The sequence below is a fragment of the Oncorhynchus keta genome, chromosome 7 (genome assembly GCF_023373465.1).
Source record: "Oncorhynchus keta strain PuntledgeMale-10-30-2019 chromosome 7, Oket_V2, whole genome shotgun sequence".
In the NCBI taxonomy this organism is placed as follows: Eukaryota; Metazoa; Chordata; class Actinopteri; order Salmoniformes; family Salmonidae; genus Oncorhynchus; species Oncorhynchus keta.
Window position 1 is genome coordinate 48,071,948 of NC_068427.1, and position 10,207 is coordinate 48,082,154.

The window sequence follows — 10,207 nt, forward strand, 5'->3', positions numbered from 1 at the left end:
GTACTGTCCCCCTCACTAACAACCTTAACCCTCCTGTTCTGTCCCCCGTCACTAACAACCTTAACCCTCCTGTACTGTCCCGCTCACTAACAACCTTAACCCTCCTGTACTGTCCCCCTCACTAACAACCTTAACCCTCCTGTACTGTCCCCCTCACTAACAACCTTAACCCTCCTGTACTGTCCCCCTCACTAACAACCTTAACCCTCCTGTTCTGTCCCCCCTCAATAACAACCTTAACCCTCCTGTTCTGTCCCCCTCACTAACAACATTAACCCTCCTGTTCTGTCCCCCTCACTAACAACATTAACCCTCCTGTTCTGTCCCCCTCACTAACAACATTAACGCTCCTGTACTGTCCCCCTCAATAACAACCTTAACCCTCCTGTTCTGTCCCCCTCAATAACAACCTTAACCCTCCCGTACTGTCCCCCTCAATAACAACCTTAACCCTCCTGTTCTGTCCCCCTCAATAACAACATTAACCCTCCTGTTCTGTCCCCCTCAATAACAACCTTAACCCTCCCGTACTGTCCCCCTCAATAACAACCTTAACCCTCCTGTACTGTCCCCCTCAATAACAACCTTAACCCTCCTGTACTGTCCCCCTCACTAACAACCTTAACCCTCCTGTTCCGTCCCCCTCACTAACAACCTTAACCCTCCTGTACTGTCCCCCCTCAATAACAACCTTAACCCTCCTGTACTGTCCCCCTCAATAACAATATTAACCCTCCTGTACTGTCCCCCTCACTAACAACCTTAACCCTCCTGTACTGTCCCCCTCAATAACAATATTAACCCTCCTGTACTGTCCCCCTCACTAACAACCTTAACCCTCCTGTTCTGTCCCCCTCACTAACAACCTTAACCCTCCTGTACTGTCCCCCTCACTAACAACCTTAACCCTCCTGTTCTGTCCCCCTCACTAACAACCTTAACCCTCCTGTACTGTCCCCCCTCACTAACAACCTTAACCCTCCTGTACTGTCCCCCTCAATAACAACCTTAACCCTCCTGTTCTGTCCCCCCTCAATAACAACCTTAACCCTCCTGTTCTGTCCCCCCTCACTAACAACCTTAACCCTCCTGTTCTGTCCCCCTCACTAACAACCTTAACCCTCCTGTACTGTCCCCCTCAATAACAACCTTAACCCTCCTGTACTGTCCCCCTCACTAACAACCTTAACCCTCCTGTTCTGTCCCCCCTCACTAACAACCTTAACCCTCCTGTTCTGTCCCCCTCACTAACAACCTTAACCCTCCTGTACTGTCCCCCTCAATAACAACCTTAACCCTCCTGTACTGTCCCCCTCACTAACAACCTTAACCCTCCTGTTCTGTCCCCCCTCACTAACAACCTTAACCCTCCTGTTCTGTCCCCCTAACTAACAACCTTAACCCTCCTGTACTGTCCCCCTCAATAACAACCTTAACCCTCCTGTACTGTCCCCCTCACTAACAACCTTAACCCTCCTGTTCCGTCCCCCCTCAATAACAACCTTAACCCTCCTGTACTGTCCCCCTCAATAACAACCTTAACCCTCCTGTACTGTCCCCCTCAATAACAACATTAACCATCCTGTACTGTCCCCCTCAATAACAACCTTAACCCTCCTGTACTGTCCCCATCAATAACAACCTTAACCCTCCTGTACTGTCCCCCTCAATAACAACCTTAACCCTCCTGTACTGTCCCCCTCAATAACAACCTTAACCCTCCTGTACTGTCCCCCTCAATAACAACCTTAACCCTCCTGTTCTGGCCCCCTCACTAACAACATTAACCCTCCTGTACTGTCCCCCTCAATAACAACCTTAACCCTCCTGTTCTGTCCCCCTCACTAACAACATAATAGTAATGTTCTAATAGTAATCACAGTGGAATGTTCTAATAGTAATCACAGTGGAATGTTCTAATAGTAATCACAGTGGAATGTTCTAATAGTAATCACAGTGGAATGTTCTAATAGTAATCACAGTGGAATGTTCTAATAGTAATCACAGTGGAATGTTCTAATAGTAATCACAGTGGAATGTTCTAATAGTAATCACAGTGGAATGTTCTAATAGTAATCACAGTGGAATGTTCTAATAGTAATCACATTGGAATCTTCTAGTAGTAATCACAGTGGAATGTTCTAGTAGTAATTACAGTGGAATGTTCTAATAGTAATCACAGTGGAATGTTCTATTAGTAATCACATTGGAATGTTCTAATAGTAATCACAATGGAATGTTCTAATATCAATCAATCAATCAATCAAATTGTATTTATATAGCCCTTCTTACATCAGCTGATATCTCAAAGTGCTGTTCAGAAACCCAGCCTAAAACCCCAAACAGCAAGCAATGCAGGTGTAGAAGCACGGTGGCTAGGAAAAACTCCCTAGAAAGGCCAAAACCTAGGAAGAAACCTAGAGAGGAACCAGGCCATGTGGGGCGGCCAGTCCTCTTCTGGCTGTGCCGGGTGGAGATTATAACAGAACATGGCCAAGATGTTCAAATGTTCATAAATGACCAGCATGGTCGAATAATAACAAGGCAGAACAGTTGAAACTGGAGCAGCAGCACAGTCAGGTGGACTGGGGACAGCAAGGAGTCATCATGTCAGGTTGTCCTGGGGCACGGTCCTTGGGCTCAGGTCCTCCGAGAGAGAGAGAGAAAGAAAGAGAGAATTAGAGAGAGCATATGTGGGGTGGCCAGTCTTCTTCTGGCTGTGCCGGGTGGAGATTATAACAGAACATGGCCAAGATGTTCAAATGTTCATAAATGACCAGCATGGTCAAATAATAGTAAGGCAGAACAGTTGAAACTGGAGCAGCAGCATGGCCAGGTGGACTGGGGACAGCGAGGAGCCATCATGTCAGGTAGTCCTGGGGCATGGTCCTAGGGCTCAGTAATCACAGTGGAATGTTCTATTAGTAATCACAGTGGAATGTTATAATACTAATGTGTGTGTGAGTGTGTGTCTTTGTGTGTATGGGTGTATGTCTGCGCGTCTGCGTAAATATGTTTGTGTTTGTTGTGGGTTTGTGTACGTGTAAATGACCCAGCCTCCAGTGTTTGTATCCTGGGCGATCCCAAGCAGTGAGCCCAGACCCCCAGGTCTTTTCCCATCTCCCTGGCCCTGCCTGGCCCTGTGTTTCCCCCTGCCTGCATCACAGTGGTAATGACCCCCTGAACCCCTCTGTGCCCTAGCCGAACCCCTGCGCCCCAGGGCCAGGAATTCCAGTTAACACATCTCACAGGCCTTCTTTCTCTCTCTGGGGTGTTGCTCCCTTCGCTAAACCCGGCGTCAACAGCGAATGACAGGAAGCGGTTCCTTTCGTTCTTCTGTTTCCCTGTCCTCTTTCCTTTCTCTCTGTCCTCTGTTTGGGCTTCTCTTTCTTCCCTTCTTTCTGGGTAATTAAGTTGTTTGGCTTGTCAAACAGCGGCGGCTACGTGGGGAGTCCGTTGGGCAGGGAAGGCTCCTGCACACAGAAGGAGAACCCACCATTGTGCTGACCTAGACGGGTTAGTTTTTCACCGTTAGTGCTGCATCAGTGGACCTGGGACGCACAGACACACACACAGAGAGAGAGAGAGAGAGAGACAGAGACAGAGAGAGAGAGAGAGAGAGAGAGAGAGACAGACAGACAGACAGACAGACAGACAGACAGACAGACAGACAGACAGACAGACAGACAGACAGAGAGAGAGAGACAGACAGAGAGAGAGACAGAGACAGACAGAGAGAGAGAGAGAGAGAGAGAGAGAGAGAGAGAGAGAGAGAGAGAGAGAGAGAGAGAGAGAGAGAGAGAGAGAGAGAGAGAGAGAGAGAGAGAGAGAGAGAGAGAGAGAGACAGAGAGAGAGAGAGAGACAGAGAGAGAGAGAGAGAGAGACAGACAGGGAGAGAGAGAGAGAGAGAGAGCGAGAGAGAGAGAGAGAGAGAGAGAGAGAGAGAGAGAGAGAGAGAGAGAGAGCGAGAGAGAGAGAGAGACAGAGAGAGACAGAAGAAAAGGTCAACCAGTGAAGATTGAACAACCCATATTTGTATTTTTTTAATGTTTTATTTGATCTTTATTTAACCAGGCAAGTCAGTTAAGAACAAATTCTTATTTTCAATGACGGCCTAGGAACAGTGGGTTGACTGGTCTAGGAACAGTGGGTTAACTGGTTTAGGAACAGTGGGTTAACTGCCTGTTCAGGGGCAGGACAACAGATTTGTACTTTGTCAGTTCGGGGGTTTGAACTTGCAACCTTCCGGTTATTAGACCAACACTAACCACTAGGCTACCTGCCACCCCTACACTCTAACCACTAGGCTACCCTGCCGCCCCTACACTCTAACCACTAGGCTACCCTGCCGCCCCTACACTCTAAACACTAGGCTACCCTGCCACCCCTACACTCTAACCACTAGGCTACGCTGCCGCCCCTACACTCTAACCACTAGGCTACCCTGCCGCCCCTACACTCTAACCACTAGGCTACCCTGCCGCCCCTACACTCTAACCACTAGGCTACCCTGCCGCCCCTACACCCTAACCACTAGGCTACCCTGCCGCCCCTACACTCTAACCACTAGGCTACCTGCCACCCCTACACTCTAACCACTAGGCTACGCTGCCGCCCCTACACTCTAACCACTAGGCTACCCTGCCGCCCCTACACTCTAACCACTAGGCTACCCTGCCGCCCCTACACTCTAACCACTAGGCTACCCTGCCACCCCTACACCCTAACCACAAGGCTACCCTGCCGCCCCTACACTCTAACCACTAGGCTACCTGCCACCCCTACACTCTAACCACTAGGCTACCTGCCACCCCTACACTCTAACCACTAGGCTACCCTGCCGCCTCTACACTCTAACCACTAGGCTACCCTGCCGCCCCTACACTCTAACCACTAGGCTACCCTGCCACCCCTACACCCTAACCACAAGGCTACCCTGCCGCCCCTACACTCTAACCACTAGGCTACCCTGCCACCCCTACACTCTAACCACTAGGCTACCCTGCCGCCCCTACACTCTAACCACTAGGCTACCTGCCACCCCTACACTCTAACCACTAGGCTACCTGCCACCTCTACACTCTAACCACTAGGCTACCCTGCCACCACTACACCCTAACCACTAGGCTACCTGCCACCCCTACACTCTAACCACTAGGCTACCTGCAACCCTACACTCTAACCACTAGGCTACCTGCCACCTCTACACTCTAACCACTAGGCTACCTGCCACCTCTACACTCTAACCACTAGGCTACCTGCCTCCCCTACACTCTAACCACTAGGCTACCTGCCTCCCCTACACTCTAACCACTAGGCTACCTGCCACCTCTACACTCTAACCACTAGGCTACCCTGCCACCCCTTCACTCTAACCACTAGACTACCCTGCCACCTCTACACTCTAACCACTAGGCTACCTGCCACCTCTACACTCTAACCACTAGACTACCCTGCCACCTCTACACTCTAACCACTAGACTACCCTACCACCTCTACACTCTAACCACTAGGCTACCCTGCCACCCCTACACTCTAACCACTAGACTACCCTGCCACCTCTACACTCTAACCACTAGGCTACCTGCCACCTCTACACTCTAACCACTAGACTACCCTGCCACCTCTACACTCTAACCACTAGACTACCCTGCCACCTCTACACTCTAACCACTAGGCTACCTGCCACCTCTACACTCTAACCACTAGGCTACCTGCCTCCCCTACACTCTAACCACTAGGCTACCTGCCTCCCCTACGCTCTAACCACTAGGCTACCTGCCACCTCTACACTCTAACCACTAGGCTACCTGCCTCCCCTACACTCTAACCACTAGGCTACCTACCACCTCTACACTCTAACCACTAGGCTACCTGCCACCTCTACACTCTAACCACTAGGCTACCTGCCACCTCTACACTCTAACCACTAGGCTACCTGCCTCCCCTACACTCTAACCACTAGGCTACCTGCCACCTCTAAACTCTAACCACTAGACTACCCTGCCACCTCTACACTCTAACCACTAGGCTACCTGCCACCTCTACACTCTAACCACTAGGCTACCTGCCTCCCCTACACTCTAACCACTAGGCTACCTGCCTCCCCTACGCTCTAACCACTAGGCTACCTGCCACCTCTACACTCTAACCACTAGGCTACCTGCCTCCCCTACGCTCTAACCACTAGGCTACCTGCCACCTCTACACTCTAACCACTAGGCTACCCTGCCACCCCTACACTCTAACCACTAGACTACCTGCCTCCCCTACACTCTAACCACTAGACTACCTGCCTCCCCTACACTCTAACCACTAGACTACCCTACCACCTCTACACTCTAACCACTAGACTACCTGCCTCCCCTACACTCTAACCACTAGACTACCCTACCACCTCTACACTCTAACCACTAGACTACCTGCCTCCCCTACACTCTAACCACTAGACTACCTGCCACCTCTACACTCTAACCACTAGACTACCTACCACCTCTACACTCTAACCACTAGTCTACCTGCCACCCCTACACTCTAACCACTAGTCTACCTGCCACCTCTACACTCTAACCACTAGTCTACCTACCACCTCTACACTCTAACCACTAGACTACCTGCCACCCCTACACTCTAACCACTAGGCTACCTGCCTCCCTACACTCTAACCACTAGGCTACCCTGCCGCCCCTACACTCTAAACACTAGGCTACCCTGCCACCCCTACACTCTAACCACTAGGCTACGCTGCCGCCCCTACACTCTAACCACTAGGCTACCCTGCCGCCCCTACACTCTAACCACTAGGCTACCCTGCCGCCCTACACTCTAACCACTAGGCTACCCTGCCGCCCCTACACCTAACCACTAGGCTACCCTGCCGCCCCTACACTCTAACCACTAGGCTACCTGCCACCCCTACACTCTAACCACTAGGCTACGCTGCCGCCCCTACACTCTAACCACTAGGCTACCCTGCCGCCCCTACACTCTAACCACTAGGCTACCCTGCCGCCCCTACACTCTAACCACTAGGCTACCCTGCCACCCCTACACCCTAACCACAAGGCTACCCTGCCGCCCCTACACTCTAACCACTAGGCTACCTGCCACCCCTACACTCTAACCACTAGGCTACCTGCCACCCCTACACTCTAACCACTAGGCTACCCTGCCGCCCCTACACTCTAACCACTAGGCTACCCTGCCGCCCCTACACTCTAACCACTAGGCTACCCTGCCACCCCTACACCCTAACCACAAGGCTACCCTGCCGCCCCTACACTCTAACCACTAGGCTACCCTGCCACCCCTACACTCTAACCACTAGGCTACCCTGCCGCCCCTACACTCTAACCACTAGGCTACCTGCCACCCCTACACTCTAACCACTAGGCTACCTGCCACCTCTACACTCTAACCACTAGGCTACCCTGCCACCACTACACCCTAACCACTAGGCTACCTGCCACCCCTACACTCTAACCACTAGGCTACCTGCAACCCTACACTCTAACCACTAGGCTACCTGCCACCTCTACACTCTAACCACTAGGCTACCTGCCACCTCTACACTCTAACCACTAGGCTACCTGCCTCCCTACACTCTAACCACTAGGCTACCTGCCTCCCCTACACTCTAACCACTAGGCTACCTGCCACCTCTACACTCTAACCACTAGGCTACCCTGCCACCCCTTCACTCTAACCACTAGACTACCCTGCCACCTCTACACTCTAACCACTAGGCTACCTGCCACCTCTACACTCTAACCACTAGACTACCCTGCCACCTCTACACTCTAACCACTAGACTACCCTACCACCTCTACACTCTAACCACTAGGCTACCCTGCCACCCCTACACTCTAACCACTAGACTACCCTGCCACCTCTACACTCTAACCACTAGGCTACCTGCCACCTCTACACTCTAACCACTAGACTACCCTGCCACCTCTACACTCTAACCACTAGACTACCCTGCCACCTCTACACTCTAACCACTAGGCTACCTGCCACCTCTACACTCTAACCACTAGGCTACCTGCCTCCCCTACACTCTAACCACTAGGCTACCTGCCTCCCCTACGCTCTAACCACTAGGCTACCTGCCACCTCTACACTCTAACCACTAGGCTACCTGCCTCCCCTACACTCTAACCACTAGGCTACCTACCACCTCTACACTCTAACCACTAGGCTACCTGCCACCTCTACACTCTAACCACTAGGCTACCTGCCACCTCTACACTCTAACCACTAGGCTACCTGCCTCCCCTACACTCTAACCACTAGGCTACCTGCCACCTCTACACTCTAACCACTAGACTACCCTGCCACCTCTACACTCTAACCACTAGGCTACCTGCCACCTCTACACTCTAACCACTAGGCTACCTGCCTCCCCTACACTCTAACCACTAGGCTACCTGCCTCCCCTACGCTCTAACCACTAGGCTACCTGCCACCTCTACACTCTAACCACTAGGCTACCTGCCTCCCCTACGCTCTAACCACTAGGCTACCTGCCACCTCTACACTCTAACCACTAGGCTACCCTACCACCTCTACACTCTAACCACTAGACTACCTGCCTCCCCTACACTCTAACCACTAGACTACCCTACCACCTCTACACTCTAACCACTAGACTACCTGCCTCCCTACGCTCTAACCACTAGTCTACCTGCCACCTCTACACTCTAACCACTAGACTACCTACCACCTCTACACTCTAACCACTAGTCTACCTGCCACCCCTACACTCTAACCACTAGTCTACCTGCCACCTCTACACTCTAACCACTAGTCTACCTACCACCTCTACACTCTAACCACTAGACTACCCTGCCACCTCTACACTCTAACCACTAGGCTACCTGCCACCTCTACACTCTAACCACTAGGCTACCTGCCTCCCCTACACTCTAACCACTAGGCTACCTGCCTCCCTACGCTCTAACCACTAGGCTACCTGCCACCTCTACACTCTAACCACTAGGCTACCTGCCTCCCCTACGCTCTAACCACTAGGCTACCTGCCACCTCTACACTCTAACCACTAGGCTACCCTACCACCTCTACACTCTAACCACTAGACTACCTGCCTCCCTACACTCTAACCACTAGACTACCCTACCACCTCTACACTCTAACCACTAGACTACCTGCCTCCCCTACGCTCTAACCACTAGTCTACCTGCCACCTCTACACTCTAACCACTAGACTACCTACCACCTCTACACTCTAACCACTAGTCTACCTGCCACCCCTACACTCTAACCACTAGTCTACCTGCCACCTCTACACTCTAACCACTAGTCTACCTACCACCTCTACACTCTAACCACTAGACTACCTGCCACCCCTACACTCTAACTACTAGTCTACCTGCCACCTCTACACTCTAACCACTAGACTACCTGCCACCCCTACACTCTAACTACTAGACTACCTGCCACCCCTACACTCTAACTACTAGTCTACCTGCCACCCCTACACTCTAACCACTAGACTACCTGCCTCCCCTACACTCTAACTACTAGACTACCTGCCACCCCTACACTCTAACTACTAGACTACCTGCCACCCCTACACTCTAACTACTAGTCTACCTGCCACCCCTACACTCTAACTACTAGTCTACCTGCCACCTCTACACTCTAACCACTAGACTACCTGCCACCCCTACACTCTAACTACTAGACTACCTGCCACCCCTACACTCTAACTACTAGTCTACCTGCCACCCCTACACTCTAACCACTAGACTACCTGCCTCCCTACACTCTAACTACTAGACTACCTGCCACCCCTACACTCTAACTACTAGTCTACCTGCCACCCCTACACTCTAACCACTAGACTACCTGCCTCCCTACACTCTAACTACTAGACTACCTGCCACCCCTACACTCTAACTACTAGTCTACCTGCCACCCCTACACTCTAACCACTAGACTACCTGCCTCCCCTACACTCTAACTACTAGACTACCTGCCACCCCTACACTCTAACTACTAGTCTACCTGCCACCCCTACACTCTAACTACTAGTCTACCTGCCACCTCTACACTCTAACCACTAGACTACCTGCCACCCCTACACTCTAACCACTAGGCTACCTGCCTCCCTACACTCTAACCACTAGGCTACCTGCCACCTCTACACTCTAACCACTAGGCTACCCTGCCACCTCTACACTC

At 51.6% G+C, this 10,207-nt stretch overlaps 1 protein-coding gene across 1 annotated transcript in view; it reads left to right on the plus strand.

Annotated features, from left to right (window-relative positions):
• The window catches only part of LOC127931035 (basic proline-rich protein-like), a 12,130-nt gene extending 8,891 nt beyond the window's left edge, over positions 1–3,239 (plus strand). Inside the window, exon 2 of the mRNA XM_052521815.1 lies at positions 3,202–3,239. Within this exon, the coding sequence (XP_052377775.1) occupies positions 3,202–3,239 (38 nt within the window). The remainder of the gene's footprint in view (positions 1–3,201) is intronic.
• Positions 3,240–10,207: the final 6,968 nt, after the last annotated feature.